The 20,138-nt window shown below is 50.1% G+C and overlaps 1 protein-coding gene across 1 annotated transcript; it reads left to right on the top strand.

Moving 5' to 3' along the window:
* The first annotated feature begins 1,147 nt into the window (after nucleotides 1–1,147).
* Nucleotides 1,148–19,772, top strand: MRAP (melanocortin 2 receptor accessory protein). The gene is made up of 4 exons (XM_080816567.1): nucleotides 1,148–1,173; nucleotides 1,635–1,879; nucleotides 17,676–17,775; nucleotides 19,224–19,772. The coding sequence occupies exons 2-4, from the start codon at nucleotides 1,693–1,695 to the stop codon at nucleotides 19,351–19,353; spliced, it is 417 nt and encodes a 138-aa protein (XP_080672693.1). The 5' UTR covers nucleotides 1,148–1,173; nucleotides 1,635–1,692; the 3' UTR covers nucleotides 19,354–19,772.
* Nucleotides 19,773–20,138: the final 366 nt, after the last annotated feature.

The raw sequence follows: 20,138 nt of genomic DNA, 5'->3' as shown, positions 1-20,138 counted from the left end.
TAAGTTATACCCCCATTTAAAAATATTTTTTTAAATATTTTATTTTTTAAAGAAATCTCTACATCCAATGTGGGGCTTGAACTCCTGACCCTGAGATCAAGAGTCACATGCTCCCTAAAATAATTTTTAAAGGGTGGCGGTGATGACAAGTTCATGTGATTGGAGTAGAGAGGAGGGAAGGGCACTGGGGCCTGGCAGGACCAGAAGTTGTTTTCGGCCAAGGGAAACTTAAACTTGAAGGAGCCAAGATGGAGGATGGTTTAGGAACCGGCAGAGAAAGAGAGGCAAGCGCTCCCACCCGACTCAGCTACTCTCACACTCTACATCCAGTCCACCCACTAATCTTTGTTGTTTCCTAAAAACTTAATTTATTTATTTGAGACAGATTGAGAGAGAGCACAAACAGGGGGAGGCGCAGAGGGAGAGGGAGAAGCAGGCTCCCCGCTGAGCAGGGAGGCCAACGCGAAGCTCCATCCCAGATCCCGGGATCAGGACCCCTGCTGAAGGAGACACTTAACCAACTGAGCTACCCAGGTGCCCCTCCACCCGCTGGTCTTGCCAATCCCCCCATCTCCAACCTTCCAAACTTCTAAGTTCAGAATGAGAAAAGCAACATACTATAGAGTGACTTGGACAGAGAAACGTAATCTGGCTGAAATGTATAAAAGTGCATACAACCCAAATTAAGGAAGAGCTGGTAGAAGAATTGTTTCTGTTCAACACATCCTGCGAAGTCAGACACATCAAACCTGTTGTCCCCGCAAAAGCTTTAGTACCGGGCTGGGGATACAGTGAGTCCTGGGCACATGCACATGGGGACACGCACACTAGCAAGGCTCAGCTTTCCTCTGGAGTGTAGAGCAGAAACACTACCAGCTGGGGTCTTGGAGGGAAAGGTTGCATCATTCTGGGAATCTGGGGTTCCTTGCGCATTCTCAGAGGCTCCTCTTACATTCAGTTCTGCTCATTCCAAATATTTGGAATATTCTTCTCGATCGCATCCGTGGCTCTTAGAAAAATGAAGGATAACTTAGAGGCTCTCCCTGCAGAAATGCCTCTGTCGTCAGCCAAGGGCTGGGTGAACCCTCGGGCCCTATTGCCTAAGAGTCGGATCCGCGTGGGAGTCTGGCCCAGGCAAACAGCCTCTTCCATCGGAACAAATGCCGCTGACTGGTTCGTTCTTGGGGACTTCAGATAAAAGCTGGGCGGTGTTCTCAGTCAGGACAAGAGGGTTCCTTCGGTTTAACTAATTGCCTCTGCGTACACGAGAGAGGCTACAAGTTCAGGGCTGACATCAGTCAATTTCTGCCCTTAGATATTCGGTCTAAGTCAGCGATTCGCTGGTTGCTCAATAGGGCCCAGAATTGCCTTAATGGAAGTCAAGGGCACCGCCAGCCTTTCATTTTGGTCTGATTACTTTTTTAAGTCTTAAAGCAAAGAGTCCCTTGTCCTTCAAGGGGCCCAGGTACCCGTTTTCCCGTTCTTACGAGGAGGGGCACGCTCGGGCCTGGCTGCAAACCCCGGGCTCCTGCCTCGCAGCTCTGTTTGTCTTGGACTTTTATCAAGGAGGGCGGGGTGGAAAGTTCTGTGTGGGGGCTGAGATGTCAGGCACAGCCCCTTGGCCTTTCTCCCAGCCAAACAGTTCTGATAAGTGGGCAGGCCTTGAGCCCAGAGACCCACAGACACACTTGGATGACTTTACGGAAATCAGTTGGCCAGTCCCTCCGAGGGCTTGGACCCGCTTCGGATGCGCCGCCTGCTAGCGCCGCAGACATGGCCAACGAGACCAACGCCTCCAGCCCGTACGACGGCTACGAGTACTACCTGGATTACCTGGACCTCATTCCTGTCGATGAGAGGAAGCTGAAAGCCAACAAATGTGAGTTGAGGCAGAGCCTGGGGGGTTGGCCCAAGAGACTTTCTCCATTCCCCTCCTGCTCCAACAGGTGTCAAAGACGAGCCCAAACTTGACCCTGTTCACGGAGATAGAAGGAAACAGGAGTCAAGTGGTATCTGTTATCTTCTGTAATAGGCTTGAAACTAACCTCGGAAGAAACTGAGACACCTTGGGAGCGGAGCATGCCTTTTAAGATAGATTTCCTTGATGGAGTTTGGTTTGTCTGGGGTTCCAATAAGCTGGATGAATGTCTTCGAATCGCCAATGTTGTATTGTGTCCACCCCTCAGATAAATGACTTCCTAATTTCTATGAAAATTTTCTATGAAAATGCCCACTGATTTTAATCTTCATGGTCTCAGGAAGGACCGCCAGAACAAACCAACCTCCTTCTGCTCATCTCTCTCTCAGTCTTTCTCTCTTGGGTAAGTTGGTGCTTTGGGAACAGCCATCTCTGGTTATTCCAGCCACTCAGTCAAGATAAGAAGTTAGCTGAGGAAATGAGGATGAAAAACAAGACAAAACAAAGTCCCCGTACTGGGGACCCCTTCTCTGCTAGCCGCACGTGTCGGGCTTCTCTCGGGTATTTCACGCCCTACAACCACCAAACCTGACATAAAGTACGTGCGGTCACTGGAAGGAACAGGATGCTTTTTGTATGAAAAGCCAGAGAACGTGGTCACACACCAGCTCAACACTGAAAGCCATTTGGATGTTATTGCTTATAAAAGGCAGGTCCCTGGCTGACCCTTGGAGGAAGTCATCTAGAATGTCTTGTTAGGAGGGGTTCCTGTTCCCAGTTTCCCTTACAACTTTCAGGAGCTCAGCTACTCACCCGTCTCTGCCCCAACATGGCACCAAAGCTTTTTGGAGGGGGAACAATAGGTTTGGCGCCTTTTCTGCTGCAAGGTATATACTCATGAAATTAAAATGCAGATTTTTGCACGTATAGCTCACAATAAGGAAGACATAGCTTTCTGGGGAGAACGTGTCAGGGTTGAAATAAAAGCCCATTCATATGTATCATCAGAAGTTCAGAACTGTAGGATACATAGAGATCGGGACAAAATGTAGATTCAGCTTTTTGGGTTTTTTGTTATTTTGTTGTTTTCTTTTGTTTTCAAAATGTAGATTTGTATTCAGGACAGTCTTTTTTAAATGAACATGAATTAAGTGAAATTCTGTGTTGGCTTTGGGCACTCCCATCCTTTTGTGGGCCAGACAACCCACTTGGTCGCCCCCCACCCCCGGGCTCCAAAGCTCTCTCCCCTGCTTCGAGTAGGGACACCTTTTTTCACCTTTAAAATCTTCAAACCTACAGTCTCAAACTTCTGCCCCATTCAGTCACCCACAAACAACTTCCATTTCTGGGAAAGGTGGCTGATGTGAGCTGTGTGTGAGGTTTGGAAAGAACGAATGTTCTTTCTCGCACACGTGAACTAGAGATACAAGTTTATAGCGTGGTGGGCATACAAACGGAGGCAAATAAGAAACTCCTCCCCAAACTCCCCAATGCCATAAAGACCATCTCAGTGAGGACTCTGTTTTAAGGGGAGCTCAGTCACTGGGTCCCCTCAGACACCCTACATGTCAGGAGCTTTCGACACCCATAGAGAGAGAGCTACTCCTTCCGACTTCTATTTCTGATGTAGTTCAGTCTTTAGGTGTTCCCTGAACTTAATTTCCACTTTCTCTGGAAAAGAAGTTTCGGGCTAGACAAAAACTCTCTGCTAGGCTCTTTATGTCCTGGTTGGCTCGCTCTAGAGGATCAGCTGGGGGGCAGTGACCCACAGATTAGAGGCCAGGCACGTGGGCTCCCGAGCCAGTCGGCTGCGGTTCCCATCTGAGCTCTGTCACTCACTAGCTCTGTGACTTTGGGCAAATCAGTTACCAAGTCCAGGCCAGATTCGAAAGGAGGGAGTCAGAACCCATCTTGCAATGAGAAAGGTGTTAACAATTCAAAGCAGTCTCTAATTCACCATAAATATGAAAAAGTACAGCAGTTGGGAAAACAAAACTAGAAGGATAGCGAGGTAGAGCTGTGGCCCAAAGAGGAATCGCACCCTTGGCTAGGCTGGTGGGTGAAGGGCTCCCCACGCTGACCTGTGAGCCGGTGAGAGATCAGGCATTGAGGATGGCCCTGGAAGGAGCCTTCCAGGCAGCGGGAACACCGAGGACCAAGGCACCAAGGCAGGGGAATGAATGCCGGCCATATTCCAGGCATTCAAGCATGAATACCTGGATATTCAGAGTGTCCGGGGAGGAAGTAGAGAAATGAGTATTGCCAGATGTGGCGGATGAGATGAAAATTGGGTTCACCATTTTGGAGAGCGGAGTTGCCGAGGACCAGACAAGTTGAGGATGCTCACAAGGCATAAACCTGCTCCCCGGGAAGCCTGCTTCTCCCTCTCCCACTGTTCCTGCTTGTGTTCCCTCTCTGCTATGTCTCTCTCCATCAAAGAAATAAATAAAATCTTAAAAAAAAAAAAAAGCAATGAGTCAAATTATACGTCCTACGGAATTAACTTCCGTTCATGCCTCATGATCCTGTTGATTATAATGACAGCTCCTTAAATACCAATGAATTTGTTATAATTAATGATGCAATTAATATATATTTACTTGTAAATATAAAAATACACATGTTCTTTCTTAGGGGGGTGCACACACATGGGAAAATATAATGGCATACCTCAGTTTCCCCCGGAGGGAAAGAGCAGGAAGATGGGAAGGGCTCCGACTTTCTCTGTAATCATTTAATATCCCTTTTTTCTAAAAGGATCTGAAGCAAATATTTGGTGGACCCATATTCTGTATTTCCCTACACATTTGGAACATTTATAATTGAGGTTTAAAAATTTTATTTATTTATTTATTTGTGAGGGAGAGTGAGCATGTGCATGCATGGGGGGGGGGCACAGGGGAAGAGAGAATATCAAGCGGACCCCCCAGCTGAGCGTGGAGTCCTACATGGGGCTTGGTTCCAGGGCCCCAAGCGCCTGCGATGAGCTGAAACCAAGAGTCAGCTGTTTCACCCACTAATCTACCAAGGCCCCCTTAAAGATGTTTATTTTAAAGGTTAAAAAATAATAAAGATTAATACGCTCTTAGTAAAAGATTCAGACAGCAAATTACTTCACTCTGCTACTCGGGAACCGTCAGTGTTAGCATTTTGGTGCCTGGCCGACTAGGGTTTCTCTGTATCTTTTCATCCCTGTGCACACACACACACACACACACGCGCGCGCGCGCCTGTGTGCACACACAAAGGGACTCTTGGCCGCATGCTGTCTGTAAGAACTCCTGATGGAAAACTGAGAACTCCCTTGAGTTACCTCTCACCTCCCTGGGCCTGTCGGTGTCCGCATCGGGCAGGGCCCAGCTGGTGGCAAGTGGTCGTTCTCTCCAGCAGAGGGACCATCTCAGCTGGGGAACGGGGGCAGGGGGGGGGGGCACCGCAAGGACCCGGAGCCTGCTGGAGGTTGGGGATAATAACTCCATGCTCTGGGCAATTTGGCAGAATTGTAAACATTGAGTTCATTTGGACAGGGACCCTCTTTTTTTCTAAACGGTGGTTACAGCAGCTTGAACTGACCTAGATCTCGCCTCACCTAAGTGGAACCATACATACACCATGTGACCTCTTGCTTGTTTCACTAAGTCTTCATCGTGACAAGGACCCTCTTGGTAAGCGGGCCATTTTGCCCATTCACAAAGCCATGTGGCAGAAAGAAATACATGGTGGGTTAGCCCAAGACCACAAAAATGACCTTGAGGTTGATCATCTCCTGACACCAGAAACACAGACACTCCCAGTATGGTGATTCTATCCGAGTTCTCCAGAAAAACTGCACCAGTAGGATGTATGGATGTAGGTTTCCCAGAAACACCTTCACAGACACATCCAAGAATCATGTTTTACCAGCTGTGTGGGCATCCCTGAGCCTAGTCAACTTGACACATAAAATTAACCATCGTGGTGTGTCAGCCAAGCTGGTTATCGGAGGAGGAGCTTTAGTGGTGTAGAAGGAACGTGGGACCCCCCGGGGTCAGGAACAGTAGCCACCGCAGGACGTCCAGAGACCTGGTCACCAGAGTGATGAATGGGCACGGGGGAACTGGCAGGGGGGCACCAGTGTGGGGCGTCCACTCATTATTTTCACAAAATGCCGTCATGTTTCCCCATAGCTCATCAGCTTAGTCTGGAGGACTCCCTTCTTCACCAGCATCTCTTGCTTTCCACTGGCTTCCTCCTTGCTGTCTAAAACATACCTGGGTCTGCATCTCTGCTGCTCTCTTGTACCATCAACCAAAGTCTCTCCCACCTGGTCTCCAAACTTCTCCAAGTGGTGCCCACTTTCGCCTTCTCTGGTCCTCTGCACCCACCATCATCTGAAACTGCCCCTTCCGAAAAATCACCCTGCACGCGCACTTCCTTCCTCCCCCTGGTTTCTGTGTCTATCTTCTCTTCTGTCTCTCACAACCTCTTTCTTCTTTCCCTAGGTGCACTCGTCTTAGGGTCACCAACCCCCTAGGTTTGCCCAGGACCGCCACAGGGATGCATCTTGGGGAACTGAGGCACTTCACATGGTCATCTTAGTTCCCCTCTTCTCCCTCCAGTCCCACCTGTGTAGGAATAAAGCTGCCACTATCCTCAATCACAGAAATCAGAAAAAGACTCCTACTCTGTGAACACAGTTAATCACAATTCATCCAGGGGAAATTCCTTGACCAATGCACAACCTGTGTAACTCTTCATGGCGTCCCTGCATAGGAGGAACTTCAGGTGCAACCATGTGTTCATTGCACCATTCCCTGTCCCTGCCGTCTCTGATAAGTCTAAGCTCCCTTTCCCTCTCGGTAGTCCCTCTGAAATGGGGTGCTGTCAATTTGGTCTTTCATCTGTCTCAACAAGCCCCGTTTCCCCACCATAGCAGAAGCATGCCATACCTGTCTTGCCTCCTTGGTTTTTGCTCATTATTAATTCAACAATCAAAATTTTGTAACTATCCGTGATAGGCCAGGCATTGCGTGGGCAGCTGGAGGCACAGATGCCAAAAGACTAAATCCCTGTCCCTGATTTTTCTCAAGAACGATTTTATTTTATGACCATTGTTATCTATTTTACGATGATGCCGTATTTCCAAGGAGGTTACACGCATCACAGCATCCCTCCGCCAAACCTGGGAAAATAGTAACAAGCGAGAACATAACACTGTATCTAAACATTGCAATAATGGGGCCTCAGTGTCATCTGACACCCAGTGTACATTTGACTTTCCCCATTTCCATTAAGGTGGCGGGTACGCATCCTTAATAAGCTGTTACGTGATTCATGGTGTTATGCTGGAGATTTGCAGAAGTGGCCGGCAGAGCTCAGAGAGGGGAGACGTAAGGAAGGCTTCGCGGGGAGGATGGGCTAAGCTGAATCAAAAGACCCAGAGGGACTTTGCCTGATCCGCAGAGGACCGGCCCCGGGTGGGGTAGACCAGTTACACTCTGCGAAGGCAAGGGGTGCTTCTGGCAAGAATGACACGGAGGGTGTTTTTTGGGAAGAGTGACATGGTGACCAAATTCTTGTAGGCCAGCCTCGGAGGATTCATGGGAGCTGCAGGGAGTCATTTAAAATTGTAAGCAGAGAAGAGGCAAGGTCCAATTTGCTTGCTAAGAATATCCCCCTGGCGAATATATAAATTTGAGGTTTGGGTGGGTGGCGGGTGACACAGAGGCAGGAAACAGCCACATGCGACGCCTGGAAACATACAGTTGCCAAGATCTCTACCCTCGGGAGTTGACAGTCTAGGAGGGAGGGGTCAGCATAAATAAATTAGGGTGCTGTAGTGTTGCAGTGTTGTGGAATTTAAGTATGGGGGTCCCGGGACCCAGAGAAGCCAAGTGACTTTCCCGAGGTCACCGAGTGAAATATTGCAGAGCTGGGACTTCAATTCCAGGCTCTGATCCCTGGGGACTCTTTCCAGGACATGAGACATGATTAGTGGGCAGACTGTCAGCAGACGGGAGGAACCAACAGAGCGGGAACCTTCCTCTTGTCTTGCTCTCTCTAGCCCCACCTCCTGAGTCGTGCCGGGCATGATCGCTGCGGGATGGATTAATAAACGAATGGGAAGTAGGCAGCTCTTGCACACACCATTAATTTTCATGATGGATAACTGTGTCAGTTATCAATTTACTGCCTTCAAAATACGCTCTGCGATAAATGATGGAATTCCTTTAAAGTGAGCTGGGAGTTAAGATTTCTTGGGACAGGGCCCTGGGGGTGGGGGATCTGTAGGACGGCTGGGCTGTGGCTGGGGGTTGGCAGGAGCGTGTGAGGACATGTGGGGCAGTCGGCCCCTGTCACTGGCCCCAAACACAGTCCCTCTAAGATCTTGAGGCCTCACGTGGCAATAACCTCTCTGCAGCCATCTCGACGTGGAAACCGAGGTCCCTAGGCATTCCATGGCCCACAGGGGGCTGAAGTCACAAGTCCCTGATGGGGGGACCCCCTACCAGCTGTTGGCCATTTGCACCCCGCTGGAGGGTGGTTCCTGGTTTGTCCAGCAGCTCCAGACCAGCTTAACATCTCTGCTATCCAGTGGCCAAACCACATCTCCATTGAGGTCTGAACCTCCCCCAACTATGTCCCTCCTTGGTGTGATGGGCTGGACTGTGTCCCCCCAACCCTATATTGAAATCCTAACCTCCGGTACTTAAGAACGTGACTGTATTTGGAGAAGGGGGTCTTTAAAGAGGCGATTAAATTATTCTGAGGTCATAAGCGTGAGTCCTGATCCAATAGGACCACTGTCCTTAGAGGAGGAAATGAGGACACAGACACACACAGAGGGAAGACCATGTGAGGACAAGCCAAGGAGAGAGACCTCAGCAAGGACCAGCCCTAGGGACACCTTGATCTCAGACCTCCAGCCTCCAGAATTGTGAGAAACTAAATTCCTGTTCTTTAAGCCACTGTCTTTGTCGGTTCAGGCTAATAGAGCAAAATACCACAGACTGGGGGGCTCATGAAGAACAAAGATGTATTTCTCACAGTTCTGCAGGCTGGGAAGTCTGACACGAAGGCCCCAACATGGTTGAGTTTGGGTGAGGGGCCTTCTCCTGCTTCGGCGCTGACGTCTTCTTGCTGTGTCCTCCCGGGGTGGTGGGGGAGGGCATCGCTCTGCAGCCTGTCTTGTAAAGGCACTGATCTCATTCACAGGGGGGCTCTGTCTGTGGCTTAAGCAGCTCCCAGAGGCCCCAGCGCCCTAAACCATCCCCCTGGGCATTAGGATTGGGCAGATGAATTTAAGGAACCACAAATGTTCTGATCATAGCGCAGCCTAAGCAAAGGGACACGCCTGGGTCCCCCCTCCTGGTTTGGGACGCCAGTTTGCTGGCGCAGGAAGGATGGAATGCAGTGAGGGGCAGGGAGGACAGTGGGGTCTGTCGGTGAGGCAGCTCAGACTCTGATCTGGAAGGCAGCCAGGAACAGCAGCTGGGCCACGGGGGGGGGGGGGGTGATGTGTCCCAGCAGTGTCCGCTCCCCAGGGAGCCCGCAACCTGACTCCAGAACTCTGCTCCTGTCGATCTCGCCTCTCCCCTCCCATCAGCACCGGCCAGCCCCAGCCGGGGTCCTTATGGGTTCCCTGGGACAGTGGTCCCCCACCGTGGCAACCTGTGTGTGGGAAAGTGACTTTCCTCTGTAGCTGCTGTTATTTCCTGACTGAACCTGTACACTGGCCTCTTCACTGGCTGCCCTGCCCCCCGGCTGGACTGGCACTGGTCCAGGCAGGGGTGTCCTCTTCCCCAGGGCGCAGCGAGTCAAGCTGGCTCCTTCTCTCCTGGCAGGACCTTGGTGACATCTTCCGCGGCAGGGGGTGGGGGGGGGTGCTCTTTCTGCTCTGCTGATGCTGAGCCCCGTCTCTGGCTTTCAAGATTTTCTCGAGGACACATCAGACTCCCGTCCGTTGCGTCCCACTAACTGCAAAGGACATGTGCAGAGCGCCCTGGAGTGGCCCTTTTGCAGGGTACCAACTACCCTCTCATACAGGGTAAGGTGGGGGACGATCGACCGTCTCGAAAGAAAATCCCTTGGAGGGAAGCATCCCAAAAGTAGATTTGAAGCAGTCAACACCTATCTTAGTCTACTCGGGCTGCTGTAACAAAATATTATAGACTGGGAGCTTAAACAACAGACATGCAGTTTTCACCTTCCTGGAGGCTGGGAGTCCAAGATCAAGGTGGCAGCAGATTTGCTGTCAGGTGAGGACTTGCTTCGTGCCTTGTGGACAGCCACTATCTTACTGTGGGCTCACGGGGCCTTTCTTCCAGGCCTGCAAATGCAGGAGAGCCGAGGGGGTGATGCAGTGGGAGGTGGAGGGGAGAGGGAGGGAGGGAGGCAGAGAGTGAGAGGGAGGGAGAGTTTCTTCCTTTTCTTACAAAGACACGAATCCCACCATGGACCCCACCCTCCTGATCTCTTCTAACCCTAATTACCTCGGAAAGACCCCACTTCCAAACACCATCAGTCTGGAGATGAGGGTTTCCGCACTGGGAGGTGGGGGAACATAGTCAATCCACAACATCACCTTTCTACAGAGTCCACTATGACCGTCCTGTCTCCCCTAGAGATTTCAAATAGGATCTGGGATATTTCAAATAGGATCTGGATATATATGTATATACATATGTATACGTATATACATATATATGTGTATGTGTACATACATGTATATATATATATATTTAAGATTTTATTTATTTATTTGAGAGAGAAAACATGAGCTGGGGGGGGAGGGGCAGAAGGAAAGGGAAAGAGAGAGAGGGAGAGAGAAGCAGAGCCCCCCACTGAGCAGAGTTCCCGATGTGGGGCTCAGTCCCAGGACCCTGAGATCATGACTTGAGCCAAAGGCAGAGGCTTAACCCACTGAGCCACCCAGGCACCCCCGAGTGTATATGCTGTTTCGTATTTTGCTCTTACTGACTTGACAATATTTTGTTTTCTTGTGTTGTTAAATATTCTTTCACAAGGATTTTGTAAACAACTCCATAGCATGCTAGAAATTTCTATTTTTGACTGTATAGAATGATTCCTGGATTTTGCTGGTACAAGCAGTGGACTTGAGGAGAAAAAAACTTCTGTTATGTGTCAAGTAAAGTTACCTCGCCTACTTTTGTTCATGGTATTTGAATTCAAAAAATTGAATTATTAAAAAAGCAAACAGGGGCGCCTGGGTGGCTCTGTGGGTTAAGTGTCTGCCTTGGCTCAGGTCATGATCCCAGAGTCCTGGGATCAAGCCCTGCATCCGGCTCCCTCCTTAGCAGTGAGTCTTTCTCTCTTTCCTTCTTTGCTCTCTCTCTCTCTCTCTCACTTACTATCAAGTAAATAAATAAAATCTTTTAAAGAACAAACAACAACAACCCCCCACACACACACACATGCAAAACCAGAAATCTCTACCATCCACTCTCTGTGCTACTGTTATCACGGTGTCAGATTTGTTTTCCGTAGTGATCGGCAAAAGGCAGCTTCTGGCGGTCTCAGAGATGCTCTGTTACTTTGAAGGTCGGGTAAGGCAAGCATGAGTCCGGGTGAGGAGGGACAGAGGTCACGCTGTAGAAAGCGGGTGAGCTTCTCTGTTAACAAATGCACCTTTCTCTCCTCACCAGTTCCTCTGGGTTGGATCTCCGACCCAGTCGAACAGATCAGAGAGATTCACCTCCCAGTTCTTCACCTCCCAGCAGAGGTACACATCAAAGGCAGAAGGATGCTGGGAAGGGAGCCATGAGCCAGGGATACTTTAAAGTGAGACAAAGAAGGTCACATGGTGTGGCTGGTTGAGATGTGGAAGATCAGGCTGGGTTCGACTCCTGTACCAAGTAGAAAAGGAGGCAAACAGAAGGAAAAGTAACCCAGGCTCAGGTGTTTACCTAACAAGCCAGGAGGATTTTCAAGATTTTTGTGTTCATGCCCATACACTGGAATTTATCCGTCATGGCTGGGCAGAGCGCTGGAAACATCCAGGGACTGATAGACATATTTTATGGAGCCTTCAGTGCTGACTGGAAGGCTCTGGGTTGCTCTTTCCCAGGGTTGGCTTGAAATCTGGTGTGATTTTGTTAGAGGGACTTCACAAGGATCTGTACCCTTGTGATTTTTCAGATATGACTTCTGTCTCAGGGAAAGATTAAGAATTTCCCCAACACTGTCGACAAAGTGGGAAATGCAAATCCGTTTCTTGAGGCTCTGCCTGGATGAATCATATGTTTGCTTTTCTAGCTGTCCCCCTTTCAGGGGCTAGGCTTAGGGGAAAAGAGTTCCATATACCAATGTTACAGTAGCCACACGTATTACTGTAACACAAGGACTCTCCAGATACGCCCTGATGCTCCCTTGCAGGGAGTGGCAAGATGGATTGATTTCCTTTGGGTAGTGCCTGGCTTTCACGCTGTATTATTTGCTTCTCGGGTCAATATGTCTTCTTCCTTTAATTATGGCTTAGGAAAACTCTATCATAGCTCATATCGACTTCCACTGATGTGCCGGCTCTGGCAGCTTCAATCAGAAGGCGGTCTGTTCATCTGCTGCTCCCAGAACAGAAACACGCCACTAACCCAACTCTTCTGAACACAAGGCAGAGAACTCGGTGAAAAGATTGAGCCAGACACTTACATGTAACTCTTTTCTCCCACCAGAGCAATCAGTTTCATGTTACAAGTTTAACCGATTCTCTTCTAACTCTTCAGCAAACGGCCAGCCTTATGGATGGGACATAAACAGTGAAAGTGATTCTGTGTCTTCGCTTGGCTCAGGTCATGATCCCAGGGTCCTGGGATCGAGCCCCACATCAGGCTCCCTGGTCAGTAGGGAGTCTGCTTCTCCCTCTCTCTCTGCCTGCCGTTCCCCCTGCTTATGCACTCTTTCTCTCTGTGCCAAATAAATAAATAAAATCTTTAAAAAATGTTGAAAAAAAAAGAGAAAGTGAGTTAAACAAATATGAGACTGTTTACCTCGGAATGAATCATGGTAGCCCCAGCTAGAGGTGCTACACGTGATGATTCCATTATTACTCCCAAACTGCTTGGGGCTCTTCTTTTGGAACTGACTGGGGTAGTGACAGCATCTTCTATGGGACATCTACAGTGATAAACTATGTATCTCTTTCAAGGGTGGATTTGCTTTGGGGAAATAGTTAAGAGTCACCCTCAACCAATCAGGTGAATGGAAGGGATGACCGAGCTGATTGGCACCACCTGGGTGTTGAAAATAAAACGTGATTTTACGAAGTAGCAAAACTGGTGTGTGTGTGTGTGTGTGTGTGTGTGTGCGCGCACGCATGCTTGCCCTTGATGATAATTCCAAAAGAAAGCTTTACAAATGTTTATGAATCTTTGGCAAATGTTTACAGATGCTTAATCAAGACATGTATTATTTTAGGAAGATTTATATGACTCTATGATAGAAGATGATTATTGTGAAAGTCAGCATTCATTTGGATTTGTACGTTTGGGTACGCTCATTTAAAAAGTCAGCTCTTTTTACTGATTCAGTGAAGAAGTTGGTTACAATCACCAGTATCCGATGGAGGAGAAGCTGGTTTCTCTCTCACAGAGAAGGCTGCAGGACCCGGCGCTGGGTCGGCTCCGTGAGTTCCTCAGAAGCCAGCTTCCTTCCAGCTCCTTGCTCCGCCACCCCCTGGACCCGGCCCTCATCCTCGCACCCCAACCTTGCTCTGACATTCACATCCAGGTTCCCACCAGCAAAATGGAATACGGAAATAGGAAGGGATACAATGTTATCTGAAATCGAGCAGGCTCTGCAGGAGGAAGCCTAGCAGCGGTCCAGTAACCCCACTCACATCTCATTGGCCAGAACCCTGTCACATGACCATATCTAGCTAAAAGGGAGTCTGGGAAATGTAGTCTTTTTTTAATAAACATATAATGTATTTTTATCCCCAGGGGTACAGGTCTGTGAATCGCCAGGTTTACACACTTCACAGCACTCACCATAGCACATACCCTCTCCAATGTACATAAACCCACCACCTTCTCCCGACCCCCCTCCCCCTGGCAACCCTCAGTTTGTTTTGTGAGATTAAGAGTCACTTATGGTTTGTCTCCCTCCCAATCTCATCTTGTTTCATTTATTCTTCTCCTACCCCCCTCACCGCTCATGTTGCATCTCCACTTCTCATATCAGGGAGATCATATGATAGTTGTCTTTCTCCGATTGACTTATTTCACTAAGCATGATACCCTCTAGTTCCATCCACGTCGTCGTAAATGGCAAGATTTCATTTCTTTTGATGGCTGCATAGTATTCCATTGTATATATATAACCACATCTTCTTTATCCATTCATCTGTTGATGGACATCTAGGTTCTTTCCATAGTTTGGCTATTGTGGACATTGCTGCTATAAACATTCGGGTGCACGTGCCCCTTCAGATCACTACGTTTGTATCTTTAGGGTAAATACCCAGTAGTGCGATTGCTGGGTCATAAGGTAGCTCTATTTTCAAATTTTGAGGAACCTCCATGCTGTTTTCCAGAGTGGCTGCACCAGCTTGCATTCCCACCAACAGTGTAGGAGGGTTCCCCTCTCTCCGCATCCTCGCCAGCATCTGTCAGGGAAATGTAGTCTTTATTCCAGGCAGTGAAAGGCAGGGCTTCTCTTACTATGTAAGAACCTGCAAACATTAGGATTCACAACTAGCAGTCTGTACCGCGATTACCTTTACTCATATCCCACACTTCCATGGAGCTTGAAGGACACAGTGGTATCACTTGCCCAACACCCTCTTAACAGAAAAAATAATTTTAGTTCTATTTATATATCATTTCACAACCATTAAACAAGGAACTGTGCCACGGGCATTATACATACATATTATTTAATCCATATTATTTAATCTACCTAAAAGTCTATCTAACACAGTCCATCATCCCATTTAATAGATTTAGGGATGCAAAAATCTCAGATTGCCTGAGATCCCCCAGCTAGAAAATGGCCAAGTCAGAATTCGAATTCAAAATCGCCCCCCTGCATCACCTAGGTCCTTAACCCAGTTGTTGTTCCCCAAAGAAGGGAAAGATCTTGGAGTAAATCTCCTATCAGACTCTGGGCCCCAAATGTTAGTAGCTTTTGGAGGAATGCTGAAACTGAGGTTCAGCAGTTCACAAAACTGAACAGCTCCAAGGTAGGATGAGACACTCCCCGGTGTGAAGCCGCACCATCCCATCGGCGCCTCTTGTCGACCAACTGCGGATGCCTCGCTCCCCTCATTCTGCCCGTGTGGGCTCAGAAGGGAAGGAAGGAAGGAGGGGTGGGATGAGGGGAGAGGAGAAAAAGGAAGTAAATTAGGAAGGGGGAGGGGAGGGGAGGGAAGGAAAGGGGAGAGGAGAGGGGAAGAGGGGGAGGAAGGTTTTCCGTGGTTGGACCAGTTTCCTTGTCAAGCCAGCCTGGGGTTCCTTGTTGTAAAAACAAGCTCAGGGATGTTTAAACATTTCCAGCCCTGGGGAATGACATCTCTGGACCTGGAAGGAAATGTTCTCTCCAAGCACTTAGACTGAATCTTCAGTAAGAAGAGGAAAAAGAACACTATTCTTTTTTTTTTCCCCCCGTCCCTTTCAACAGAACATAAGGAAAGAGAATTTAGTACCGGAAATGGCCAGTGGCTACTGACCCCCTTTTCAGTCTGAAAACAATTCAGATCTCACCTCTCTGAAGACACTGTGTTCTGTGGAAGGTGTTACTTCATTTCCTGGTTAGTATCTGGAGATAACTGACCACGGGCCAAGCAGACACGTGTGAGCCCAGGAGAAGGGGCGGGGGTGTCCCAGCCGCAGAACTTCTGAAGCTGTTTTCTTAGAGGTCCCGACAGAACTTCTCTAGCTGCCGGAAGATCTCAAACCCTGTATGATTTTTATGGAGATAGAGCAGAGTGGTGTCTGCCTAAATCCAAAACATCCTTACAGAATAAAACCAAAACTTCTAAAAGCATTTATTCCGTCCCACTCCAAGGGTTATAAAAGAAATTGTGACTGGCCGGTGCAACCGAAGCAGGTGTTCTAGAATAATGCGCAGTGAGCATCAGGGAATGCTGAGAACTTCAGGGGCTCCTTTTCAAAAGTCCTTCGGTTTCGGACAGAGAGTAACAACCTCATTCCCTATTTCCTGGGAGCCCATATATCCCTACAACTGGTCAGAGTTCTGGGGCACCACCATCCGTTTCTCAGCTCAGGGACAGAGAGGAGAGAGGTTGTGGGAGCCAGCCTGGGCATCTTCGTTGTGCTTGTCTTTCTGGAGTTGGGAAGGCCAAGTTGTTGATGCTTCGTTACAAGGCAGTGGGGGTCTGACTCCTTTCGCGAGTACCGCGTCTCTTCCTTGTAACTGTTTTTGATGCTGTCCAGGTCTAAGATGAACTCTTATGAGCCTTCGGTTTCTCTCCCTACCTGTCCCAGGTCATGGAGAGTAGAGGTGACACCCTTTACTCAAGTGCCATTATTTACCCCCGGGGCCTTCACTTCCGGCTCTATGTAGATGATGAACAAATCTCTAGCTACCTCATTCATTCATTCATTCATTCATCATTCATTCATTCATCCATTCTGTTCTTTTCCTCTTTTGCTTACCCATTCATAAACATCTTTTTGTTTAACAGAACACAGCGCAAGTCTGGGCAGGCTTATCCCTGGAAGTACTGGGGGGAGCGCAGAGGAGGCTGTAGGGGGAGGAGCATGCGGGCGAGAGGGGGCAGCCATTGTCGCTGTGCTCCCGTGGCCCCCTCTGAATCCTTCACAGCCCGTGGTGGCACCTGGCTTGAGTGGGTGCTTAGTAAATTCCTGTGGGGTGATCAGCCTTCAGCAGCCTCCTTTCCTCACACGTGTAGGTGTCCAGCAGGTCCAGCTGGGGGCATCCGGGCCTGGGGGCACGCCCATGTCTGGGATAAGATCCTCACACGCACTCATTACGAGCCCAGCGTGCTGTGCCCATAGCCATCGTCGATCACCAAGAAACACTACTGTATCGCAACAGTGCCTCGCAACTTGCAGAATGTTCCTGATCTGGAGCCCTGGAGGACAGCACCTCCTGGCCTGTCAGGTTCTACCTAGGGCCCCCAAGAGGCTAACTATGTTTCCTAGTTTTCCCGTCCCTTCAGCCTCTGGCCACAAATACAGGCACAGGGCAGCCTGCACGGGTGATCTTCCCTCCTGTCACTGTCCCCCGCCCCCAAATTGGGCACGTGCCCCTGAGAGAAACGGACCAGTGAGGCCTCGGTTAAAAGCTCTGCCCTGCCCGCCACAGGAGCGTTCCAGCACCCCAGTCTTGCCCACCTCCTCCTAAATCTCCCGGTCTCGGGGTCTCTGAGGCTGCCCCTAATAGAGCAGTCCCCAAAGGCCCCTGCCGCCCTCACAGGGGAGCGGAGGTTGGCTGTCATACGAGCTGCCCACAGCCCTTCTCCCTCTGAAGGAGACGGGGGAGGGGAGCAGCAGCAGCTGAAAAAGCAAATCCACAGGGTCCCTTCCAGTTCCACCGGCTGGTTTTCCCTCGGCAATGCCTACCTGAGCCGGTCGCTGGTTGCTCTGGGAAAAAGTCCCTTCCCTGTGGCCCTGGTCCTTCCTGAGGTTATTGCTCGTGGAAAAGTCTTCCCAGCGGTCGCTGCTGAGAGGCTGGGAGAGGAGAGAAGTCCACTCCTCAGGCCCCACTGCCCGGAGCTGTGGGCTTCTGTGGCGTCGCGCTGACACTGAGATGCGCCCCCCCCCCCCCCTTCCCACAGATTTCATCGTCATCACCTTCTGGGTGAGCCTGGCGTCCTTTGTCATGCTTCTCTTCCTCATCCTGCTCTACATGTCCTGGTCAGGCTCCTCCCAGGGGAGGTGAGTATGGAGGGCACCGGCATGGGTGAGTCACGGGAGGAGCAGTGAGGGACCACTGGTCACGAAAAGGAACGGATCCCCGATTCCCGGTCCGACACACGTACACTTCCAGGACACCGTGCTAAGTGTAAGAAGCTAGGTGCGAAAGGCCCCCGGGTTGTAGGATTCCACGGATGTGAAACATCTAGAATAATCTAGACACAGAAAGCAGATCAGTGCTGGCTACTGGGGCCGGGGCTTCTTGTTCCGATGACAGAAATATTCTACGGCAGATTGTGCGGATGGCTGCACAGTTTGTGACTATACTGAAGATCTTTGAATTTTCCATTTTAAGCAGGTGAACTTTGTGATAAAATATAGTTCCGTTAAGCTGTTAAAGAAAACCGAGCCAAAATGACCCCATGTGGCAGTTAGGGCTTGCCAAACGACTCACCAGGAGAAGGGGACCCAAATGTAGGCATCTACGACCACCATCTGTTATTGAATACCTACCGTGTGCCTTAGCGGCTGAACTGGAGGCTTCCCTTTGGTCACACAGGGAGGCGGAAAGCTCCCTGGTCCAGTGGGCAGGCAACCAGGCAGCCGGGGCTGAGGAGTCCTGCCTGTCTAAGGGCTACCATCTTAGAGGGCACATGGGTGATGCTGTTCGCCCTGATACCAAAGAAAGCGCTCTCCAGACATTTCAACGGGCGTGGAATGCTCATGGGAGCCAAATGGGTGTTTTGTAAGATTTGGGAAGGAGATGCTGAGTTGCTCCGAGGAGTTGCACTTTCTATGCTTAAAAATAAAAAAATTCCGCTAGCGTCATCTGAAAGGAGGGCTCTGCTCTATCAGGCTCCCTTCCGGACCCTCCTCATTCATGTTAGAATTAGAACCTCTTGGAACTACTCTAGCTGGGACTGATTCTCTACCAGAGCATCACCTCGTGTTATCCTGATGGCAGCTAAGAGGCGATGATGGTCCCATTTCATTGATGGGATGGGAAGGCGGGTGGGACGTCGTGGGCCGGCTCACTCCAGGCGGCTGTGCCCGCTGCCCCAAGCACCTCACGTTCAGGAGAGGCATCAGAGGGGACGGGTTTCTAGCTAAGGCACGAGTCTGGCTGGAGGCACAGGTACACGGCCTACATACTCAAGCACGTGGATGGATGGAAGATCCACCCGCCCACTCCCCATCGTAAGTGGACACGAGGGAGAAGTGACTGCGGATGGAATGACCGAGGGTCAGGGTCGCCACCGAGCACTGCCTATTATCTTCCATTGCTCCACAGAGGTGACCCTCGTGAACTGGGCTGACCCTCTCCCCGGGTGTGTTCCCTTAGCGGAGGTGCTCTTGTCCCATGATGTCTTCTCTGTGGGTTCTGGGCAGGCGGGACGGCGCAACGGGAAAGCACCCAGTACGTTCTCTCGCCAGCTTTGATGCCTGCCTCCCATCTGCTCTGTCCACAGGAACAACGCCCAGCACCATGCAACATGCCCCTGGAGTCACAGCCTCCACCTCCCCCTCTGCATCCGGGGGCAGCCCCCCGGCTCCACTGAGCTCGGCCGGAGCCCCAGGCAGCAGAGCATGCAGCCCTGAGCGGCAGCAGCAGCCACGAGCCCCTCCTCTGCCCCCCGGACCCACCCTGCTCTCCTCCCAGAACTGGCCTTCGACGGGGATCCCCACAGCATCAGCTGACGTCAGGAACAAGCTGGGTGAGCCTCCCCCTGGACACAGAACCTCTCAACTGTAGAAGCGACACCAGCAGATCGGTGAACTCAAACCAACCTGAATGCACGGCTGCCTTCGGAAAGCCTACTTATGTGCAGCCAGAAACGCAGGCCAGGATGTACTCTACAAGGGGACACAAGTACGCGTGACCCAGGGCTCAGAGTACCCCGCCTAGCACAGGGAAGCAGCCCCAGAGAGTGCTGATTTCCAGTGCATTTTACCTGCAAACGTACTTCTTATGTTCACTTTGGGAAGGGTAGAAAATAAAATATATATGAATTAATTTTATTTGCTTGTTATTACTGGGCCACTTTTTAGCTTCAACTATTACTGCTGTGATATAGTTTTTTAAAGATTTATTTGAGAAAGAGCAGGTGTGCATGTGCACGGGGTTGGGAGGAGGTGGGGTGGGGCAGAGAGAGAGGGAGGCAAGCAGACTCCTTGCTGAAGAGTCCCAGGACCGAAACCAAGTCTGATGCATCACCACCCAAGCCACCCAGGCGCCCCATACTGCTGTAATATTTATCAACCCTGAGTTTCAGGCAGATCTGAACCTTCTTTAGGACACCCAGGGAGGGCATCCCCATCCCCCACCGCCACCCACCATTACTAAGACAGGGCAGTGCAGGCCCCGCCAGCCCCGCTGACTGCAG

Source organism: Martes martes (assembly GCF_963455335.1).
Source record: "Martes martes genome assembly, chromosome: 1".
NCBI lineage: Eukaryota > Metazoa > Chordata > Mammalia > Carnivora > Mustelidae > Martes > Martes martes.
Note: the sequence above shows the minus strand (reverse complement) of the source record. Positions and strands in the feature narration are given on the sequence as shown.

Excerpts from the sequence above, each read along its gene's own strand:
- MRAP (XM_080816567.1), top strand. The coding sequence starts at position 1,693 with ATGACTTTACGGAAATCAGTTGGCCAGTCCCTCCGAGGGCTTGGACCC. Across the intron at positions 1,880-17,675 it reads GAAGCTGAAAGCCAACAAAT|ATTTCATCGTCATCACCTTC; the intron begins GTGAGTTGAGGC and ends CCCTTCCCACAG. Across the intron at positions 17,776-19,223 it reads TCAGGCTCCTCCCAGGGGAG|GAACAACGCCCAGCACCATG; the intron begins GTGAGTATGGAG and ends CTCTGTCCACAG.